This window comes from Homalodisca vitripennis, chromosome 1, assembly GCF_021130785.1.
Source record: "Homalodisca vitripennis isolate AUS2020 chromosome 1, UT_GWSS_2.1, whole genome shotgun sequence".
Lineage (NCBI taxonomy): Eukaryota > Metazoa > Arthropoda > Insecta > Hemiptera > Cicadellidae > Homalodisca > Homalodisca vitripennis.
This window is the reverse complement of record NC_060207.1, coordinates 93731523-93756274: the sequence shown is the minus strand read 5'-3', so window position 1 is coordinate 93756274 and position 24752 is coordinate 93731523. Positions and strand designations below refer to the sequence as shown.

Here is a 24752-nt window from a genome sequence, read left to right as displayed (position 1 = left end):
TCTTGAAGGAAGTGTGCCAGTCTGTCGATTTTGTTGGATAGCCAGTTGATGTTTTGGTGTGCAATTTTCAGTAGTGATTTTCTGTCAGGTGTTTGGGTTTCTAGATAATTGAGTTTTAGTGGGTCCATACTGCATTCTAGAGTTGTATTTTTTGTCTTTCTTTGGATTGGGGTTGCTGGTCTAAAAAATTATGTTGTGGGATTTGGGTTGGGTGTGCACTGTTTTTGTTTTCTTTTTGTTTGTAGCCATAGTGTTTTGTCATATGCTCCAGGTAAAACGCAACATGTTTCAGGAAGAAATCCTCATAGTCCTCATAGAATAAACAATGATTGCAGCTTATGAATGATTGTGAAAAAAAAAACTTTACCTATGACTCAGGATTGCTAAGTATAAGGATCCCGAAGCAAAGGAGGGTCGGCATTGATCGGGACTACAGCTAATACTAACAAATTACTGTAGTCACTATTGAATGGAATCTCATGACATTTTATTGAGATTTTGGTTCATGTAAGATGCTGCCTAGAAGCAGTTTTATTATTGATTTCTGATTCAAAAAACTACTAAAACAAATGCATGAACTCACGCACATTAATTCATAAAATGTTCCTGTTACATCACACCCTTCTAAGAGGCTTGCTCTCTGGCCAAAGGAATTCGCCCCATTAGTTTTTAAATGTGCAACATTACTCTTATGGAAATAACAGTAACTACTAGAGTTTGCTGCTTGCCTCTTGTGTTCCTTGTGTATCTCTGACACAAAAATCGTTATTTTGTATTTTGTCCAAGTGAGGATTGTGGATTGTGTCCCTTTTGATGGCCATGAGTTTCTGGGTTTGACACAGTTGGATGGGAATAGACAATGTCTTATTCCAAGCTCCATTTTATGCAATTTACAAATCTTTAAATTCAAGACCTCAAAGGGATATTTAGTCTTAAGCGTAATGAGCAAAATTTTATGTTTTCTTTGACTCAGTTCCAATATGTAATATTTTTGAAGCAATTTTAATTAAAGATTATAGAATTAAAGAATGTTTTGTTTGCCTCTGTTGTCTATTTATGTGACATCACCAGGTTCAGTTATTTTTTAACATCTTTAAACTTTTATTATTTTTTTTACTTTTATCATTCCAGTTGGGGAACTGAGGATTAGATGACTAAACATTTGAAAACTCTATGTTGGGATTAAAAAATAGGACAACAGTTTTCAGCTTTGCTAAATGCATTTAATGCATTTTAATAATCATTAAACATTTTTTAAGAATGTTTACCTTTGTTCCAGCCATCTGAAGTTCAGTTTTTTGCTGCCACAACTTTACATATGAAAGTGATGAAGAGTTGGTCTGAAGTCCCAGTGGAGCAATATGATGATTTGAAAAAACGTCTTCTTCAAGCAATCATTAACTATGCCTCTGGTCCAAAAATTGTACTCAACCGTCTGTGTATTGCGGTGAGTTTTTCACATTTTAGTATACTATCAGTAATGTGTAACAGCCTTATGCTCTACTTTAAATCTAGATGGATAATAAGTTTAAGTAATTAATTGATACCTATAAGGCTATTAATTATAAATAGATCTTTTACAAACGTAAAATTAGTTAGTTGGTAATTTTGTGATCTATAATTTTTCTTTTAGTTTGCACTGCATAAAAATAATTGTTTTTTGTATATGTATAATTAAATTAGGTGGTTGAGATTTGGTCTACATATATGAGTATTAAATTGATTGGTGGATAGTTTCAATTATAACTTATGACCATATTTTAGCAAACCAATTTTTAGTTCTATAGTACAATATTTTAAATGTAATTAACTTGACTAATGACTGAATCTAGTATGTTTAGTCCTATATAACATTGTTAATCTTTACAACAATTATTCATTCTTACATTTATATATCAAATTCTGTTCTGACCATACCATTTTTACTATTAAGGACTGTTAGTTCTTGAATACATGTTCATTACAATTCTTTACACTTGTCGATTGCCTTGTTTCACATCCACAGTGTGATGGCGAACATGGTTATGGTCCAAAATAAAGCCACTGGTGAATATTCCATGGGGTTGTTCTGTAGTGCATAATGTGTTTCTTACATTAATCTATTAACCACTTATTACAGTACTGTCTCGTGATGGCCGACGCGGTATCAAAATGCTGATCATGAGAGGGTTTCTGTGATGACAATACACGTTATTAAATATTTGTTTAAACATTAGTATGGGTTCAAATAATAAAGTTTATTTATTAAAAGAATATGTACTATACATATAAATATGTATTAACCCCAGAAAAACAATTTGAATTAAGGTATTCACTGTATAACCTTGTGCTTTTTGCTTGTTTGCTAGGATTTGTTTAAGGAGAATACATGTTACATTTTACAAAAATTTACGTAAAATTAAAAAAATTGAGATAAATGAATTAAATAAAATTTTCTACGTAAAAAATTAAATTTCCTATAAAACTACACCAAATATCATGGATTATAACTGTGTTGTATACTAAGAAACAGTTCTTGCTTACAAAATTTACAACAAAATTAAATTTTTTTTAAATTATTTAGGAAAAAAAATTATATAACTCAGGTGCTTATAAATTATAGTATATTATAGCCTGTTTAATTAGCTAAAAATAACAATAGCTCAGTCAACCAAGTAGCAATAAAATTCAGTTTTTTGTGAGAGTTTTGCTAAACCCTTGCATCTTTTGCATATTTAATTTGATTTGTATAAGGAGGTTAGGAGCAAGAATATTGAGTGACTAATGGTTTTAAACATTGAATCAATTGTTTCATCCTGCAGTAGAAAGTTTACCAAGTAGGTACAATGTGTGTCGCAAAATACTATGCCCATGATTTTGTGATGTGTCATTATTTACTTGCTTTTTTTCTTTGCTGGTGATCCATTATAAAATAAAATCATCGTCAGGACAAAATAGAGTCAGTCAGGGTAGTGCCATACATGAACACAATGCTACAAAATTCAACGAAAACACAAATATATGTTTTACTTACCTCATACACAACTTACCTCATAATACATAATTTATTAAATTTTCAATTCCCTGTAAAAATATGAAATATTGATATGAATGTGATACGCTTCAGTTATCGGCCTTCATTCTCAATACAACACCCAAACATTGGCCTGGAGCTATTCCCGAGCTTCTGTCAACCTTCCAGCCAGCCAATATGCCATCCATTCCTCCTGACAAGGCTTTGTGGATCTTACTGGAAGTACTCACTGTCATACCAGAAGAGGTAATTATGACATTTCAAAGTTTGCAAGTTCTTGTCATTAAAACTTTGTAGTTGGCTTTGGTGTTCCTAAAAATTGTAAGAACCTTCAGCCAACTCGTGACGTGTAAAACATTGTCAGAATATTTTAGTTTCAGGTTATGATACATGATACTATATGAATATAGTCTATCTGTAAATATTGACATTATTAATCAAGCAAATTATTTTTTGAGTGTGAAATAAATACGGTGCCAGTCAAATAAAATAATTTCCTGAGCAGTAAAAGTTCGTTATGTGATATAATATAAATATAATGTATATTAATATATGAAGGCTTTTTTATGCAAGGAAATACTCCCTGGTTTCTTAACACATTCACTGCGGGTGATGAGCATGCTCGTCATGCGAAAGTGGCACGCCGGGCGGTGGACGAGGGAGCTCGGCATATGACAGCTGCTTTCATATTGCCTCAGTGTGAACTGAGCAGTTGCCTGGGGAGGCTGTAACATTCATAGCGAGGTGTGCCTGTTTCGGTGAGTCAGTTGGTGCCATTCGTCGCCGGTTCGCCATTTTCGTTTCTTGTGTATGCTTTGCGATATTGTGTGAGTGATTTATAGTGTCTGTTGACTGTGTAAGTGTATGTACTCATAATGGAGGAAGACTTTTCATCTGATTAAGACAATGAGTTGAGTTCAAACAGTTCTAGGGACGGTGAAGGCGGTGTCCCCCACCCCCAGTGGGCCAGCACGGTCAGCGACATGGCTGGTTTACGTGGAGTACATGTCTCGAGATCGATTTCTTGGCATTTTGAGATGTCTGCATTATTCAAGAATTGATACCCCTGATTACCCCGAACTTGCTAACGACCGGTCTTTTAAAATTCAAAATATTGTTGATTATTTTAACAATAAGATGCGAGAAATCTATTATCCCGACCGTGAACTGACAATCGACGAAGAGATGGTACTGTGGCTTGGTAGACTGGTCTTCCGCCAGTACGTAAAGGGCAAGCGCCACAAATATGGAATCAAAATTTATTCCCTAAATGAACCTGAGGGACTAAACCTGCACTTCCATGTTTACACGGGGAGCCATGATTCTTGTAGTGGCAAAGGTCATACCGTCAAAGTTGTCATGAAGCTGATGAGTGACTTCCTGGGGAAAGGCCATTCCCTGTTCATGGATAATTTTTATAATAGTTTTGTCTTATCATCCAAACTTCTACGTCACTCAACCTACACTACCGGCACCCTACGCATCAACAGACTATACACCTCCAGCAGTGAAGGCAAAGGCAAAGGTGAAACAATAGCGAACTATGCCCAAAGTGTCATGATTGGAAAATGGAGGGATAAGTGGACGGTGACCTACATCTCCACACAATATGACAACGAGATGGTCCAAACCACCAACAGGAGAAACCAAAAACGAACGCTGCCAAAACCAATCATGTACTACAACTCTGACATGAAGGGGACTGACCGCTTGGACCAAATGGTATCTTATTACCCCTGTGAGCGCAAGACCCTGAACATTTTTATGCACTTCTCCAGGTTGTTGTAGTAAATTCTTTTTACCTGTACAACTCAGATAGACTGTCACTGTATGACTTCTGAGTTCGTGTTCTTGAAGACCTGCTCCCTCCAAAGGAAGCCCCACTGCTCATCACACACCGACGCGTAACAGCATGCATCGTTTCTCCAAACTAACGAAGCGCAAAGGAAACAGCAAGTCAGTTACCCAGAGGTGCCGTGTTTGCTACCAAGAAGGCAAGTGTAAGGAAACAGTGTACTTATTGTGCAGTGTGCCCTGACGAACCAGGTCTGTGTGAACTCAGTTGCTTTGATTAGTATCACAAGGACAAATAAGTAGTTTTTAGTCTTTGGCGGTGGGTGGGGATGTATATAGTTTTTTTCTAATTTTTACTCGGGGAGGGGGGAGTGTTAACTGTTTTTGATGTTGTGTATTTTTCAAACTAATATGTAATATATCCGTGTAATTGATGTACTATCTACGTGTCATTCGTGTACTATATCCGTGTAATTCGCGAGTGTTTGTGCCGAAACCTAGTGTGCTGCTCGCACATACAACACGGGACCGGCACCCGGTGCGGATGACGAGCAGACTCGGCATGGACATGACGTCACCTGTTCCGGCCAACGAAGCTTCCGAGATACCTTGGACAACCCTTTCGGGTATCCTGACTCCGTTTTGGGTAAGTAAAAAACAAAAAAATTCCCGCATTTTCTGTCGCCAGTAATTTTGTCATCCGCAGTGAATGTTTTAATCTTTTTTAACATTTGATGGGTCATTTAACCCTTTCCGGTCGTATGGCGCAGTACGGGCGCCAATAAAATATTTCAACATCGCGCGTATGGCGCGGTACCGGCGCCATTATGCAAGCCCGTGAACTGTTGCGCTCTAGTGGCCGATTTTTCGAACTTCTAGAGGTTTTCTTTTCTGTTGACAGCTGTTTCCGGCGTGACTCACGGCCACGTGCGTCTGTTTCTATGCGAATGCTAGCCAGTGTTTACTTCTCACTGAGTTTCGATCGTGAGTGTTGTTGAGGTTAACGTAAATGTTTTAGATATTTGTTTTATAAATGAGTAGGTGTTGTTAGAAGTAGTATAAGTAATAATGTGTTCAGGAATGTGTCTTTTTATGTAAATAAATTATTCGTGTGCAATAAGGAGTTTGAAGACAAGTGTATAGTTGTAAGTTTTGAGCTACTAGCCTCAGCTGAAAATTAGTTTTTTATTTAGTTACAGACTAAACAATATTATCTTTAGTTTTTCAATGAACAGTTATATTTTATGACATTTATCCAGTGATTATAATAAAATGGATAACCCAAGGCCTTCTACAAGTGCTCTAGTGACACTGCAATTGCAGATGAACTAGGCCTAGATGAAGAACTATCAGGATTCAGTAGTGACAGTGATGAAGAAGTGGATTTTACCAACGTTAGAAAATTTATCTGATGAAGATAGTGATGACAGTGATGAAGGCAATTTAGGACAAGGACCTTCTCAATCTAATAGGCCCTCTACTGATTGGTGTGCTTACAACGGGCCAGACTTTGTTCAATATTCATACACAAATGCAAGTGGGGGCTACAAACCACCATCTACAAACAAACCTGTAAGTGTTTTACAGTTTTTTTCAATTGTTTTTTACATCAGAGCTACTGTCAAATATAGTCAAAGAGACCAACCGATTTGCATCAGAAAAAATTCATTTAGCCCAACCTCTAAAGCCTAGGTCAATCTGGCACTCATGGATTGATGTTACTTTGGAAGAACTAAAAGCTTTTATTGGTGTAATTTCTGGCTATGGCTCTCTCTCTCCAAAACCTTCACTAAAAGACTACTTCTCAAACAATTGGCTTTTTGAGCAATCATTTTTCCATTCTGTTTTTTCTCGCACGAGATTTTTCCAAATATTTTGGTGTTTACACTTACCTGCTCCAGTGACCAATCCAAATGTTAGGTCAAGAAGTGACAAAATCAAATCTGTTGTAAATTATTTACAAACAAAATTTATGGAATATTTTGTACCACTTTTTGAAAATAGTATTGACGAAAGTACTGTTGCCTTCAAAAGGTCGAGTAAATTTTAAAACATATAATGCGCTCAAGGCCTAACAAATGGGGGCTCAAAGTGTTTTTGTTTTGAGCGATTCTAGATCTGGTTTATGTGTATAACTTTGAACCTTATTTTGGGAAAACAACCACAGAATCTCTCATTCGACCTGATTTACCATTTACTGCCAGAATTGTGGTACACACCTTGCTACAAAGTTGAGTGAAAAACCATCCTGGTTGTGGCTTTCATTTGTTTACAGATCGGTATTACACTGGCTTAGAATTGGCTTTAGAATTAAAAAATCTAAATATTACATCTGACTGGCACAATTAACCAAAACAGAAAAGGGTTACCTGAATGGTATAAAGAAAAAAAATTTAAAATTGCAACAACAACAAAACAAAAGCATTTCGACACAATAAAGATGTTTTTACTTTCCGCTTGGCGTGATAAACGTGATGTCCTTATGCTTAGTACTTTATATAACAATGATAAAACAATTGTCAAAAGGAAAGGAAAAAATGGTGCTACAACAGACATTGAGAAGCCAACAGTTATTTGTGAATATAATAAATTCATGGGAGGTGTTGATCTCATTGACCACTACCTTTCATCATACAAATTTATGAGAAAAACTGTAAAGTGGTGGAGAAAATTATTTTTCTGGCTTCTAGAGGTCTCAGTTGTTAACAGTTACCTTCTATATAATATGGAACAGTTGAATAAATCTTCCAAACAAATTGAACACCGAAAGTTTAGGGAGTTGTTAGTAACTGAGCTTGTATTGAAACGTTCGGAGCTCAGCAACTCGCAAGCGCAAGTCCACCACCGACAACCCTGAACGTCTTGATGGTAAACAGCACTTTCCTAAGAAGCTTTGAAAATAAGAAAAAAGACTGTAAAGTGTGCAGCAACAGAAAAATTAAGAGGAAAGAGACAATGTTTTATTGCGCTACCTGCACCCAGAAACCAAGTTTGTGTCCTACAGAGTGTTTTGAGAAGTATCACACTCTCAAAACATATAAATAATTATAGAAAATTTGATTTTCACAGTTTTAGAAACTTTATAGCCTTTTATTGTAAATATGTAATCTAATTGTTTTTCCATAGTGTAAATTATTTAGTACCCAAAAAAATTTTTTGGTTGTGTTCCAAATGAATTCGATAAAGTGACATATTTAGTGTTATAAATAGTTTTTTTATTAAACAATGCGTTATGTAATTTCAACCTTCAAAAGATCTTCATAAAAGGTAAGAAACTATCATAAAACATTCATAAAAAGTTATAAATAGGTTATGTGTTTTAATTTTTAGAAGGTAATGATAAACTAATATCAAGTTATGTAAAATTTTGTATACATATTTGAATTTTAGATATATATTTTTTTAACAATAAAAAAATTACCAGTTTGATAAAAAAACTGTATTTCATTTTTATTTTAATAATTTTAACAGTCCTAACAAAAAGAATATATTTTTGTTTGGCAAATTAAAACATCTACAGTTGTGTTTAAACAACTAGAAATGTATGCATGCTAAAATCACTAAAAAAAACAGTCGCGACCTGGCTGAAATCAAGGATAAAAAATTTGCGACCTGAAAGGGTTTAAAAGAGCTCATTTTAGAGAGGTTTTATAATTAAACATTAATTTTTCTCACATCATATTTTTTTTAAATTTGATGTGCACTTAACTAAGATACGTAACTAATGCTTCAATAAGCATCAATTAATGATAAAGAGACGAACTCTCTGGTGAAAAGTTCAGTCTCCTTATTTACTTTTCAGATATTGCATAATATTCTGCAAATGCACAAAACTTATGTTAGTCAAGTTACGGAAAAAATACAAAGTACCAGAATAGGAGACGATGGGTTATCTACACATTCCTTTTTGAATATTTATGTATAGATGAATACCCTCTGCCGTTCCTAAAAGTTAGGTATATTTTAGAGAAATACACTGTAACTTCAATAAATCTAAAGGTAGACTAGAGAAAAGGAACAACATGAGTAATAATTGTTTGTATAAGGAATCATGCATATATTGCTTATTGATTTCTGTTACAGTTTCAGAGTATGCACATGGCTCAAAACCAGAAAGTGAATGTAAGGCTTGAGTTGGAAAGAAGTATTCCACAAGGTTAGTATTCATGTTATAAAATATTAGTTTATTAATAAATAATAATTGAAAGGATAGTAGAATTTTGGAAATTTACCATTGTTATATATTACAAACTGTATAACACTATGTTTTGAGGACTGAAATGTATCCTCTCTGTCAGGTTCAAATAAAATTAGCACATGGAAAAAGAAAGGAGAAAAGAAGAGGAAGAAAAGGGGTTAAACACGCCTGAAATTTGCTTGGAGTCCAAGAAAATTATCCTAGGCATTGTCACTGCACAGAATGCAAGTCACAAGCTCAAGTCACGAACATGAGAAGTCAAGAGCACTATCATATTACACTCCAGCACATGTGAGAGTGGGATACTGGGATTGGGAGTGGGAAACCAACTTTAAATAAAGGAATGAATTAAATGAATGATTGTTTAGTAGTTTGGATCATTTAAATATGGTGCGATAAGTGTTGAAGACCATGCTCGTTCTGGACATCCTTTTAACTTTTTGTAACAATATAAAAGGGGAAAAATCTGCAAACTAATTAACGATGATCGTTAGTTTATGTCTAACTACGGGTGCGATATGAAGCTTGTGTCAGTGGATTTTGACTGAACAATTGCAAATGAGTTAAGTTTTTCACTAAAAACCCTCTTGAGAATGGCCTTTCGTTCCTAAACTCTGTATTCACCAGACGTAACTCCCATTCTACTTTTTTATGTTTATGAGAATTAAAAATAAATGTAAAAAGAAATACATGGGTATGGTAAAACCAGCTTCAGAGAGGACTTGATAATGCCTGAGTTAAAAAGTTTCAAACTCCCTTAATAGTGGAAAAAAGAATATGACTAGTTCATGAATTTTGTTAGAGATTACTTTGCCTATCATCAAATGGAATCTACTCATCTTATGATTGTGTAACTCACTCGTCTTGTTTTTATGTCTGTCGCTGTGGTAAGACTGGTGGAGTCAGTGCTAGCAGAGCAGACAAGGGACTGGCAGCTGGTGAATCAGGCGGTAAGATGTGTGTCAGCTTGGTTACAGCTGGGTATAGGGATAGGGATCAATGATAGGGATCATTGAGTGTAACTCTTCTTGTTTTTTATGTCTGTCACAGTGGTAAGACTCGTTAGTTTATGTCTAACTACGGGTGCGATATGAAGCTTGTGTCAGTGGATTTTGACTGAACAATTGCAAATGAGTTAAGTTTTTCACTAAAAACCCTCTTGAGAATGGCCTTTCGTTCCTAAACTCTGTATTCACCAGACGTAACTCCCATTCTACTTTTTTATGTTTATGAGAATTAAAAATAAATGTAAAAAGAAATACATGGGTATGGTAAAACCAGCTTCAGAGAGGACTTGATAATGCCTGAGTTAAAAAGTTTAAACTCCCTTAATAGTGGAAAAAAGAATATGACTAGTTCATGAATTTTGTTAGAGATTACTTTGCCTATCATCAAATGGAATCTACTCATCTTATGATTGTGTAACTCACTCGTCTTGTTTTTATGTCTGTCGCTGTGGTAAGACTGGTGGAGTCAGTGCTAGCAGAGCAGACAAGGGACTGGCAGCTGGTGAATCAGGCGGTAAGATGTGTGTCAGCTTGGTTACAGCTGGGTATAGGGATAGGGATCAATGATAGGGATCATTGAGTGTGATTCACTCATCTTGTTTTTATGTCTGTCACAGTGGTAAGACTGGTGGAGTCAGTGCTAGCAGAGCAGACAAGGGACTGGCAACTGGTGAATCAGGCGGTGAGATGTGTGTCAGCTTGGTTACAGCTGGGTATCTCTATCATTGAGTGTAACTCTTCTTGTTTTTATGTATGTCACAGTGGTAAGACTGGTGGAGTCAGTGCTAGCAGAGCAGACAAGGGACTGGCACCTGGTGAATCAGGTGGTAAGATGTGTGTCAGCTTGGTTACAGCTGGGTATCTCTATCATTGAGTGTAACTCTTCTTGTTTTTATGTCTGTCACAGTGGTAAGACTGGTGGAGTCAGTGCTAGCAGAGCAGACAAGGGACTGGCAGCTGGTGAATCAGGCGGTGAGATGTGTGTCAGCTTGGTTACAGCTGGGTATCCCTATCATAGAGTGTGATTCACTTATCTCCTACCTGGTTCAAACTGTGGCTGCCGCTTCACATTCAAATACACAGTGAGTTTAATAGTATTAAAGAAGTACTAAACATGTTTTCTATGCGTAACAGCAAATACTTATTTGTGGTTGTAAAAACAAAGCAATTTGCATGTTTTGTATTATTATATTATATTATATTATTAATCTGTCTAGTTTTTTATTATTTTCATAAATTTCAGTAGTATAATTTACTGGACGGTCAATATTTTAAATGTTTCATTAAAATTGTGCACAAGTACTGGTAAAACTCTAGGAGAGTTTTTTTTTTTTTTTTAATTTTAACCCATTGGCTTCCAATCAAGAAATTGCTCTGTGACAGTTTCAGGTGGTCCATTTATACCATCATGGACTCCTCATTTTAACCCTTTCTATGCTGTAGATATTCTAATTATAGACCTTAACAGAAACGTCAATCACAATTATATCCTAAATCATTAATTGTGTCTCTTAAAGAGATTTTGACTTCACAAAAAGCCTTTGGAACACTTTTAACACTTGGCAGGCTCACACTTCATGTTTATCAAGGTTGACTATAAGGTATTGCTGACAATCTATATTCCGTGGCAGGACGACTCTTTTTCCCTTTGTCTAGCTCAATCCATCTGCTTGTCGACCTTATGTCCTACGGAGCTATAACCAAATATATCTTTTGTCTGCCCAGATGATAAGATAATATGACAGACGTTATCTACGAAATCTTAGATAAGAAAATGCTCTTAACCTACAGTTAGTAGTTTATGTAATTTACTAGTTATTAGTAGTTTATGTAATTTTAAAGTTTTATTAGATTGTGCCTTGAACTTGAATTTATATCAAATTAACAGTATTGTAAATAGCTATTTTTAGATTTTTATCAATAAATGTGTTAGGTTTTACTAAAATGCCCTGTTTTATATTTTTGTGTGTTTATCTCTTATAGCATATTTATAACAAAAATTAGCTTTGAACTCAAAGAAAAATATATAGTATTGTAGATGTCTTAGTATTACAGGAAAATGATGAAACTCATTAGTGGCATGTTGCAAAGTGTTAATTTTTTTGTAGAATGCTTTTGAATGATAACACAATAATTGAGTAAACAAGTATTGAGTAACTCGTAATTTGTTTAATATATTATAAACATTATTTTATTATATTTTGTTTCAGCTAGCTGTTGTCTTGTAAATTTATATTTTTATTTGAATTTTTTTTTAATTTTTATACATTTTATGTTATAAACATTTTTAAATTTGCAAAATATTGTATATAAAGAAGATTATCACAAAAATTTATCAAGGTATGTAATTTTAAAATGTATTCCTGTTACTTCTAAACATTTATATAAACAATAAAAGAAATATAAAGCACAGATAATATAGTATGAACTCCTTTGCAAGTAGCAGCAGTTTAATAATAATTATGTTATGGAGAAAATCATTGCTGCACCGTTATTTATATATTTTTTTCATAGCAAAGAAAAAGGATACATTTGAATCAAACAAAATCTTTTCTTATAGGAGATATTCTAAGCAGATGAGGCAAAATTAATTATATTAGAACATGAAATTATTTGTAAATAAGATAGATTTAAAATATTTTTTTCTAATTTTTTGCTTTTTAAATTATACATATAAAACTGTTCTATAGGGAAAATTGTTATTTTACTTTATATAAACGTTTGGCCTGATTTTCTGTGATTCATAAAAATACATTATAAATGTCAACCATTGTAAATAAAGATGTTGAAGACACAAGAAAAGCCAAGAACAACTACATCTCATTGTTTCAACTTCTAAATAGAAAACAAATTATTCACTTAATTTTTAAACAGATTGAGGTGTTGAATGTTTAGACTGGTGGAGTGGATTGTGGAGGCGTTGAGTCACATGGTCACCCACCCCTCCTCTCACAAGTACCCCTTGGCCGTGTTAAACTTCGCAGCCAGGATACTACCTGTCAACGATCTCATACTTCAGCACCCCGACAAGCAGGTAGAAACTTTACATATGATTTAAATCCCAAGAATTTTTATTGCAAGCTTTGATTGTTTTGTTGTCACATTCATATCATTCCCTAGTGTTATAATTTCCAACATATCACAAGTATCACATAAATAGTAGTCACTCTTCAAATTTTGCTGTGGTTGTATTTTGGTATTTCTGTCAAACTTGTAGTACGTAATTTGGTGAATAAAATGTGCCTTAACCTCAACAACTAAAATGTTTTTTCTCAATTGTTTTGTGAAACAAGTGAATAAATTTGATTACACTATAGTGTAGTATTATGAATAAAAAACTCAATGCATTAACTTATTATCTAAGTCCCAGAAAAACTAACAGAAGACAAACACACAATTCTGATATATTTTTACCTGCAGACGAAACACACAGAATAATATCCATAAATAGAATTATTGGGCCAGTAGTACATTAATATACTTTATTACAGTGTACTTCTAAAGCCTTTCAGGTGAAATAAAGAATAATTTCTAAATAGTTCAGAATGTCATGGAGCACGTAACTTAAAACAACTGACTTGTTCAGATGAAAACAGAGGGAAGAGCTCTGAAAATACCAAATATTAAAAATGTTCAAAATGGCTTCAGACATCTTATGTAAGGCTCATTAGTCAGACAAATTCTAATTAACTAAATACTAAAACAACCCCCAAACAGTCTCCAAGTAGTGACAACTTACAAGAACACTGCACTAATGTTAAACACTTTTTTTGTTTTCTAATATTCTTAAAATTATAGTTCTCTTCCTATTGCAGGATCTCCAATCTAATGTGTATGGGCTGTTTGTGAGTCTGGGAGAATCACATCCCCGCCTGATCCTGCACTCTCTGCTAACTGACGCCTGTCACAGTTGTCTGCAGCTTGTCAACATTATCCTGGCCTGTAGCAACGCTCCTGGCCACTATCCCACACATGAGTCTTACAGTCATCTTGGCTTCGGTTTCTGGTACATTCTGCAGGTGCTTAGTGATTTCTTCATCATTTATTTTTGTAGTGGTATCACATGTTGGACACTTAAGTCATGTTTGTGAAACAAATTACCAGACCAACTTTATGATGATTCCAGCTATTCCAGCATTAGAACTCACATCTGTAGATCAACTTTACATACATATCCAACACTCTTTTTGCTTTAAAAAAATCATATTGAGTTCTATAAATACAGAACAAATACACAAGCTAAAATAATCCTTATTACCTTTTAACATGTTTGCTAATGGGCAAACACCGTGATAGACTTGATAGTACGTATCCTTACACATAGACTGAGAATAATGTATGTAACATTCACCAAAGACCACACACAAATTTTAATTTAATCCATATAGTACACTTCAAAATAACCTCAAATGAATGTACCTGTGTGATTGTTTTTCCATGGCATTAAAAATCTTACATTTTTTATTATGAACAAAGCACTGTAAATATTTCCATTCATTGTAATTTCAAGGCAATATTTATAAAATAAATCTAATTTTTAAGTAAAACGTATGAGTAAAGTGTTGACTTTTCTCTGACAATTATATACACTCACTGTTATAAAAGCGCATACTACAGTATAACACATATAATCCGACAATTATATAAAGCAGTTGTCATTTTTACAAAAGTGTAGACTTACAAACAAAGTGTAAGTGTGTATATACGTGTGTACTGTCATGGCTGCTAAGACACAGTGGGTACCGCCAGTGTTATGCTCCCAGCTCCTCTGTGATAGCCTGATCGAACAAAGGTGTAGATACTCTACCAAGTGAAGCAGTTTCAACATTGTTTCGTCACAGATAGGCAACAGATTTCAGCTCTCACTGTGTTACAGCATACTCGGTTGAAGATCTAAAGTTTAGCTTTCTCTTTGAGTTTCATCCAAGCCAGTGTAGGAGACTAAACTCTAATACTTGTTCTTACACATCTCGTACATAAAGCAATTGGATCTCCAAACCGAACTACCTGGATGTCACCTTTATCTATGAAAACTTCACAATCTAGGTCTAAATCTACTTTTTTGCACTATTTGATCATAATTGTTCATCATGAGAGAGACAGTATTTGCTCTAACCTCCTGAAGAAAACAAACTTGATTCAGTGACACTTATTAAATGATTGATTTCACTATTTGTATTTAGAAACCCATATTATTCTGTTATACTTCATGGTTAAGATGAAGATACGATACTGACAAACTCATAAACCACAAACACATTAGATTTTAGCAAAACTTTTGACTCTCTTGGACATGATCTTATACTTCCAAATTGGAAGCACTGGGCATAATGGGAACAGCTAAAACATGGTTCAGCTCATACCTACATGAACGTAGGTAAGTGGTAGAATTCAGATTTACAGTTAGTAAAACTTGGCAGATTTGTCCATTGTACTGTCCATCAAATGTTCACTTTAATACCACTATGAAGAAATAATTTTGAAACTAATTTGACTATCTATGCATGCTTGTATAATAATGGCAGATGTTTATGCTTAGAAAGCCAGTGAAGGAAAGAGAACGATGCAGGGCCAGAGCTGGGAACAAAGGAAGTAGATTCCTTTACTTTTAATCTCAGACCCAAACTATTTACATTTTAATATCTCATTAATGCTGTTTATAAATTGTGGAATTTCTTTTGTAACTGTTACAATTCAATTATTTGAATTTACTGCAATATAAAGTTAATTTATCTTTTCTCTATTAATTTATTTTAACGTTTCCATATGATTTGGCATCATAATCAACGACAAGACATGAGAATTTATTTGACTATATCTGTCCTCCAATTTGCCGCGAACTCGTTTGAAATTTGAACTGTTTAATACTGATCTGTTACAATACATTAGTAAAACTAATGTACAGTTAGGCACATTGGATAGCTTCAGTTTTACTTGTCATTAACTATTTTTGGGATCATAAATTTGGTGTTTTTTCTTCATCTAGTCAGCTGATTGTATTCTTCATTAGATAACAGACCTGTAGATTTTACTATGTTATTTGTAAATCAATCTAAAACAAATTGGGTATGTGCATCTAAAGTGAAAGATTATAAAATAACTAAAAAAAGATAGTTTGCAATCTTTTTAAGTAAGCAATTATCTGCTAAAGGTGCAGTGAAAGCAAAGCTTGTTAGCAAATAAACATAAACAAAAATCTATAAGCATAGCAACTTTGTAAATATATTTTTAATTAGTTACTACAAACTTCTAACAATTTACACTGTCCAATCTTCAACTAAGATTAGGATTTGAGAGTTGATCAAAGAATTTCGACAATAGAATCTGCTGGGTTCCCTTGTGTTAATAATCGGCTGACTGGCAAAATGCAAATTAGTGTACTATAAAAACTAGATGTGGTTCAATGTCAATATTCCTGTAGCATCTATGCTTGAGCGTCCAGATTTGAGACCAAATTTTAGTATTTAAATTGGAAAAGAATTTTTTGGTATCAACCCATTCCTAATAAAAATATGATACAATTTTGTTGTTTGTTTTAACCCTTTGAGTGCCGCAGCGTCTACATAGTAGATGTTGTGAAATGTGCATAAATTGCCGGCATCTACCCAGTAGACGATTTTTATTTAATTAATATCACATATAATTCAGTTTTGTTTTGACAAATAACTTCTTTCACGGTAATCTACAAGTTTCGAACAATCGATTGTGATTGATTTTTATTGTTCACCGCCTCCTTGTAGTTATTTACCATCAGAAACAAACAGATGACGCAATAGTTGGTCAGGTGCTACTTGTTGCCATTAAACACAGTTTGGTTCGTTGGGTGTTTACATTGTGTTAGTTTCGTGTGTTTATGCTGAAAACTGTTGTTATTACTATTCTGCAATTGTGTTCAGTAAAACTTACAATGCATTTATAAACTTCTTTTTTCGTGTTTATTTGTTTAGTGATGTATATTTTATTGTTGGATTGGTGATGAAGTAAAACGCAAGTTCCAATCAAACTATTGATTTTAGGTGAAGTAAGGTTATATTGTAGGCCTGTGTATATTTGTATATACTTTTTATATAATTAGTATTTTACAGTTGTCTTACTTCATTGAGTGAAATAGGGTAGTTATAATACTGTTTCTAAACTTTTGACAAACGAACAAAAATTGCTTTTTGTTGTATTTTGTATATATTGCAGTATCTGGTTAAATATTACTGTAACACATCATATTATGCATGATTTTTGTTTAAATTTTCATGCTCTTTCATATGGTATAGCTAAAAAAATTAAAAAAAAAAAATTGTATATATAAAATTTTAGTTCAAACTCAAAATTTATTTTTTTTTTCATTTTTTAGTTTTTTGTTATAACTTATATTCTTTTTGTGTGAATAAAAATAAAATTATTATATTGTATGGAAAAAAATACCTTGTTTTATAACACACAAACTAAAAAAAAATTATTCAAATCGGTTGAATAGGTTTTTGAATATAGTTTTTTTCCCCACACGCTTGCAAAACAGAAGGAAATGCTCCGGCAATTTATGCGTATGACTTGGGAAAATATGCTGTGGCACTCAAAGGGTTAAAAAGGCTTTGCACCTCTCTTACTTGTATTTAACACTTAGACTTGAGGATTCTGCAGAAGCCAATGATGTTCGTGGGCTCCTGTTGTAAATTACTGATTGCTAAAACACATTTTTGCATGTAAAAAAGTACACAAGTACACATAATTTTAAATTTTTATTAGGGAGTGTTACTATACTTGGTGCAGGGAACTAAAGCTTTTACTATTTTATGAACAAAGTAAACAACAGATTTGCAAATGTGAAGGTCACCTAAAGAAATATATGAGAAGAGATTAAACAAAATCACAAGTTGCTATATTGTTATTCACAAAATATTACCCAATTCTGAAATGTGGGACAAACTGCTATGGGTGCAATCTCTCACATTTTTCTGAATGCTGAATTTAGGCATCGTTAGTGATTTGATTGTGATGTGTAATTTTGCTTTCAGGATGAACTGATGGCCTGTGATACAGACAAACACCAAGCCCTATTACCCATCATCCTCCCCATTTACACAAGCCTAGCTCTGGTGCTCATACACAAGGCTGAGTTTCCCGCTGATGGCATGTCTGTGTCCGTCGAGGACAAGGAGGCCTTCAGGTGCTACCGGCAGGATATCGCCGACACCATGGTGACTTTCGACTTTTGTCAACAAGTAGTATTATAATAAGCTGGGGAGTTAAATGTTTAAGAAAAATTGGGAATAAGCTTAAAATTTTATTGTAGATTCAGGAAAATCAAAAAACAATTATTGTATTGAACAGTTATGAAAGCAGACAATAATTTAACCATCCGTTTGATTTGGACTGTGATGCAAGTTAATCCAAAGTCACTCCAATAGTATATTAGTGTCAATCTTGATTAGTTTCCTCTTCTTACATCATGTTACATTGTGGCATTCCAGAGTGTGCAACTACAATCCACAGCCTTTCACTGCATTCCCCATATTTATTTACTTCATAACCACTGATTATTATTTTATATAATAGTGTCAGTACAGCGAATTAAATGTCTAGTTTTGTTGTTTTGGTAGCATGATTGTGTTCTTATATAACATATCAAATAAAAGACATGCAAAGTATTTATGATGCAATAATTTATTTAATTAATATTGGTTATATTTAGTGAACAACTGTAGTAAATTCTGTTTTGTACCAGTGCTTACCTTTTTGCAGAACATGAATTTACTACTTTTAGATAGCTTCAGCAGACAGCATTTGATATATTCAGATATATCTGTGGCAAGCACCCGTGTAATATATTCAGACCCGTGGTATTTCTGTGGTAACTAAAATAGAAGATTGAGATTAAGCTTGAAGGAGTATTCTTTACTGTGGATTTTATGTTAATGGGCTGATTCATTCTTATTAAAAACTGATTACAGAAATATTGAAAGTATGTAACTAACATGTCAGCTTATTATAATACTGAAGAACATTTTAACTTATAATTTTATTCTTTAGAGACTCATTCAAAAGTGCCAATTTCTGTATCTGGTTGTATTTAAATTTACAGTCAAAGTATACTATATTAGTTTTTAACCCAGGAACTGGTGACGATTGCTGCAGCGACGGTCTATCACTCTTAATAACTGGTGACGGTTGCTGTAGTGGCAGTCAAACATCACTGCGTAGCATTTGATAGCGGATAAATAATTTTATCGATTAGTATGAAGTTTGGTACTTTTCGATCTTTGATACAAGTCGGAGAGAAGAAGAATATTGTATTTAATTTTCATTCTTGTCATTTCTTTGCTGTTGTTTACATAATGGTTAGTTTGTTTGTTTATATTTATTGTTGCAAGTAAGTAATATTATTTTAAGTTATTATTTAGTTAAGTGGTATAAACATGTTTTGAAAAGTAACTCTCTTCCACGGAAGTGATGTAGTGAAACAAATAATTAGTGTTTTGTTTCCAAATAACCCAAGTTTCATAATCTATGTAGGTCTAGGTTAGGAGCGTCAATTTTGTTTTTTAGCAAGTTTTATTTATTTTATATGTTTTTACCAATATTATCTGGATTTGAAATGAATAAGAGCTAATTAGATCAATCTAGTGATATAAGAGAGTTGTTAGAAAGTAAACAAGTAGACCATGACAGCGGTGGTAAATTTGCTTAGGTGTAGTATAAGATCTCAGTGCCTCAACTGAAACTAGGTTTATAATTTTACATTTTTGTAAATACAATTTTATAACAATTAGGAATATGTGTTCACAATACAGAATGTGTTTAGTGGATAAATAAAATTTTATTTTGTTTCAAATGAGAAGAAAATTTGAACATTGCTTCTAACTTTGAAGATATAGTTTGACATGTAAAAAATTATGCTTTCAGGATTCATAAATATGATGAGTTATACTTCATATTTTTGTACTTTTACTTGTTATTGATAAATTATATTATGTTATTGCAACTCTTGATCTGATACAATACTGTTTCATGTAAGGAATAACATGAACAATTAATTATTGTTGTAATATAGTATGTTACCAGGGTAATGTAAATTCTCAAAGTTTATCAATATAAAAATACAATTTATTAAATAAGTACATCAAACTATATATTTTCCAAAACTAGAGAAATGTAGAAATAATTTTTATATTTTGAAATTTCGATTTAGTACAAATATACCATTTCTAAAGGTATGGTCCCACCCTCCTAAACAAGAAAAAAATATATAAAAGTTTCAAATAAAAAAAAACAAGAATTTTACATAAGCATAGTAATAAATGCAGGTGTTAATAAAAAAAATATATAAAATAATTCAGAATCAAACAATTTCTTATATTTTTTTTATAAAATACCCTTGCAAAACCTAGAGAAGTGGCCTGCCAATAGAGATAATTTAGTTGCCAGTTCTTGGGTTAAACTAGAACTTTTTGTCATGGAAAAAATAATGTAATGCATGCTTTTTTATGACAAGGCTTTAAATGTAAGTAAAACAAGATATTGAACAATGCTTTTTGTTAACTTATTATATTGTTTCTTTATTAATTTTTTTGCTTTTTTAAAACTTGTTTACTCTAATAAGTTAAATTAGGAGACAACTTTATCTCTGCATTACTGGGTTCTAATCATCATCTAGTAGATTCCTTATATTTTAAACTACTTCAATCACATACATTTAAATTTTATAATCTAGTAACTCAATCAAAAGTAATAAATGTTATGTATTTTCTCTTGAAAATGAGGCATATAGGCAATCATTATAAAATCCTCATATAGAAATTTTGGCAGTGTACTCTTGGTAAAAGTTTTGGTCCTTATGTTTTAATATTATATTACGATACTAAACAACACTAGTCTGCCATTATTACAATAATTGATTAGCTGATTACCTTTAACTTTACAGGAGTATTCTCCTTACATCCTTATAAGGTAAACATTTTGAGTGATAAAGGTAATTCTATTCAGCAGTTATAGTTAGTTCTATCATGATAGATCCATTTGAATCTTCCAGTAATGTAGCTCATTGTGATGAATTACATTTAACGTGTTTGGTATTTCTTATTATTGTTTTACTACTATGGTTGAGTTAACTTAAAAGTAATAATTTATAATTAATTATTGTTTGTATTGTTTGCTGCTAGATAGTGTGCAACTAGACGGTTTGAAATGGCAACAGATTTGAGCATTGGATTATAATATATGAAGGCTGTCCGGAAATTATCTGCTATTTGACATTACTCATTATCTACAGCAGCTAATATATGAAGGCTATCCGGAAAGTATCTGCTATTTGACATTACTCATTATCTACAGCAGCTAATATATGATGGCTGTCTGGAAAGTATCTGCTATTTGACATTACTCATTATCTACAGCAGCTAATATATGATGGCTGTCCGGAAAGTATCTGCTATTTGACGATTATTCCTTATCTACAGCAGCTACTGTTACCAGATTCAGCTTGCACTATTTCTGTATCCTTCTGCTTGCACCGAGTATAAATTCGTTCATATAAGTCAACCTTTAAATCAACCTTTAATAAGTTGGCTGTCAGTCAGTATTTCTCAAGCCTTCATCAGTTTCCTTTTCAATAAAAAAATGACATAACATGTAGATAATCATTATGTTTGCATAAAATTTTGTTTTAAACATGAAAAAACATTTCCATATATTGATAAGAGATCCAGCAAGCCTTTCAGGGAGAAGCCATGTCCCTGACTTCCGTGAATTTGTGGTCCAACCATTTTAAAAATGGCTGTGATTCTTTGGGAAGTGATCCACTTTCTGGTTGGCCTTAATCAATGTGAACTCCTGAAAACATCAAACGTGTACAGTTAGCGAGCAAAGCAGACAATCATTGCACAAGTTGAAGGAACATTTGGAGATACCAAAAACTATCGTTGCAAAAGTTTTGTCCTAGGATTTGAGTATTGAAACATGTGGTTATGAAATTCGTCCCAAAATTGTCCACCGAGGATCAAAAGGAGGGGTGTTTTAAGACTTGTATTAAACAATGACCACCGACTTTGAACAACAAAAAAAGATCACTGGTGATGAAACATCTGTTTAAAGCTACAATCCTGAAACAAAAGCCTAATGATCTTATGCTTCTCTTCTTTATCTTTCGTTAAGAATTATATTTTTAAGTAATTTTATGTGAATTAAGCAATTTTGTTTACATTTTATTATGAAGAATAAGTATGTTAACAGTTTACATGTTTCTGTGTTGAATTATTGTAAATTTACTGTATATGATATAAGGTTGAATGGTAGAGAGGGCTTTACAGCTCTAACTCCGCCTCTTTAATAAAGACATTTTTCATTTCAATCATTAGTCGGAATCAAACTTGAAACCCTGCATCCAAAAAGAGCTCGATAAGTTCAGAGCAAAATCGAATCCATAATGACAGTGATTTTTTCTCCCAAAAAGGTGTTGTGCATCACGAATATGCTCCAGAGGGCCTTATTATCACCAAAACCTACTACTTTAAAGTTTTGAGACAACTCAGGAATTTGTATGTGATTCAATGATTGGAATTTTGGGTCAGAGGAGCCTGGATTTTTTACCAATTTTGGCGAAAAGTTTTGGCCAAGCACCACATCAGGCAAGAGCCACTCTCTCTGTACAGTCCTGATATGCCACCACGTGATTTCTGGCTGTACTCTAAATTGAAATCACTGCTCAAAGGAACCAGATTTAAAATAGTTAAAGAGGTAAAACTGAATGCGATGTCGGAACTAATAGCGGCCTCAAAGGGAGACTTTCTAACTTGGTTCTCAAAGTGAGAGGTTCGAGTTTTGTTTGAAAAAAGTGCATTGTGTTCGATGGAGAGTATTTGAAGGACACTAAAGTTTGGTTGCGATCAGTAATTTAGTTCTTTGATAATATCAAAATGTCGGATACTTTCCAGACAGTCCTTGTATCTACTCATAGACTGTTACATAATCGAAGGTTAAGTGGTAGAACCATATCCCAGAGTATTGCAATAATTATAAAACACCTTATATTAGCCACTGTTCTGTTTTCAAGTTCATTAGTCAAATGCTCTTTGGAAACATTTTTATAAGCACAATGTTCTTTAGCTTATGCTTATTTTTTTGTGTTCACAATGTTATATAAAAATCTAACTAATAATAATTATAAAAAAAAGAGTCAGGCTATTTTGTCAGAAATTTTGACTTTGAAATCAAATTCATAGCCCAAGTACCGTATAGATTAGATAATATAGGTGATAAAAAGTAACCTGCAAAAATATGCATGACTTGCTGCAGATGTACTGTTACAATGTGCTGAGGGAGCCCCTGTTAAATCTGCTGCTGGAGAGGATCAAGAGTTGCCTGGCCACCGAGAGTCCCTGGCAGCCTCTGGAGGCTTGTCTGCACGGGTTCCTGGCAGTGGCTGAATCTGTCAATACTTCCGAGAGTATCTATCTTCCTCAGTTCTTTAGCACCCTGCAGTCTATTCCCTTCAGCAAACTCAATATCAAGGTGGCCATCACGACACTGGATGTCGTAGGTAGTTGCCAGCAACATTTTTATATTTTTACTTTAGAAGAAAGAGCTCTAGTGCTGTCAACAGTTAATATTCTGTATTAACAATTCCATCAAGAAATGTTACATTGTAAAATAGTGTCCAAAAATAAATTTATACTATTAGGCAATAGGAATCGATTTCTGATAGGACCTTTTGTTCCCATAAATCCGATGGGTGTCTTGGGTTATCAGGTTTGATTAATTTTCACATATCAATCAAAAGCCACATTGTGTTACATATTTAAATTTAAAGAGGACATTTCAATTAATTAAAGGATAGAATTTTTGTATAATAATGCATAATCATCTCCACTTCATGTCTTACTGAATATAGTTTAGATACTAAGATAGTACATAAATGTTATCATATACAAGGGGCATTCAATAAGCAACGAGACAAATTACTACTGGTCAAAAACGGTTTATTCAAGCAATACAAAACTTTGATTACTTTTCAATATAGGTCTTAGCAACACTTATAAACTTGTCCCATCTTTCTGCCAGTCTGAAAATGCCCTTGGCATAACATTCTGTGTTCATTTCAAAGCCACTTTCGTACCTGATTTTTGACTCCTTCATTGGATTGAAAATGTTTCCCTCGTAGACCCTCTTTGAAGGGTCCAAACAGATAGAAGTCTGATGAGACTAGGTCAGGGCTGTAGGGAGGATTGTGCCATATATGGACGGGTGTTGTTATAACGCAAAATCACGCCTTTAGTCAAGAGCCTGCAGCATTTCATTTAAATGGCAGATCTTATCATCTTTTTCAGCATGCTACTGTAGTACTGGCTGTTATTGTTCTTTTGCCTTTAAGAAAATCAACATAAATTGGGCCCTGAAAATCCCAGAATACTGTAAACATGATTTTTCCGGCAGATGACTGGGAGAAGTTGTATGCTTCCACTCAAGGCCCTGTCACTTTGACTCTGGTTCATATTGGTTGATCCATGTTTCATCACACGTTATAATTCTTTTCAAAAACTCACTTCGAAAACTCACGTTTACTTTTATACTGTTCCACAGTGATACGCCTATTGTCCGGAATTAACATTTTAATCCGAGATTTAAAAGAGATATCCCAACTTCGACTGGTCGTCCACTGCGTTACTCGTCAGAAACTTTTGTACATCCAGCCACTTTGAAACTGTTCTACCCATTTGTAAATGTTCGATCAATTCAAACAATTGCCTCCGTA

General features: G+C 33.5%; 1 protein-coding gene across 3 annotated transcripts in view; it reads left to right on the top strand.

Annotated features, from left to right (window-relative positions):
• The window catches only part of LOC124366771 (importin-13), a 54026-nt gene that overhangs the window by 7647 nt on the left and 21627 nt on the right, over positions 1 to 24752 (top strand). For all 3 annotated transcript variants that reach the window (XR_006922841.1, XR_006922840.1, XM_046823375.1), the window contains exons 2-9: positions 1280 to 1447; positions 3107 to 3259; positions 8891 to 8963; positions 10920 to 11094; positions 12908 to 13046; positions 13828 to 14031; positions 18022 to 18204; positions 23297 to 23540. Coding sequence is in view for 1 of the 3 variants with exons in the window: in XM_046823375.1 (XP_046679331.1) it covers positions 1280 to 1447; positions 3107 to 3259; positions 8891 to 8963; positions 10920 to 11094; positions 12908 to 13046; positions 13828 to 14031; positions 18022 to 18204; positions 23297 to 23540 (1339 nt within the window). In the remaining 2 variants the exon portion in view is untranslated. The remainder of the gene's footprint in view (positions 1 to 1279; positions 1448 to 3106; positions 3260 to 8890; positions 8964 to 10919; positions 11095 to 12907; positions 13047 to 13827; positions 14032 to 18021; positions 18205 to 23296; positions 23541 to 24752) is intronic.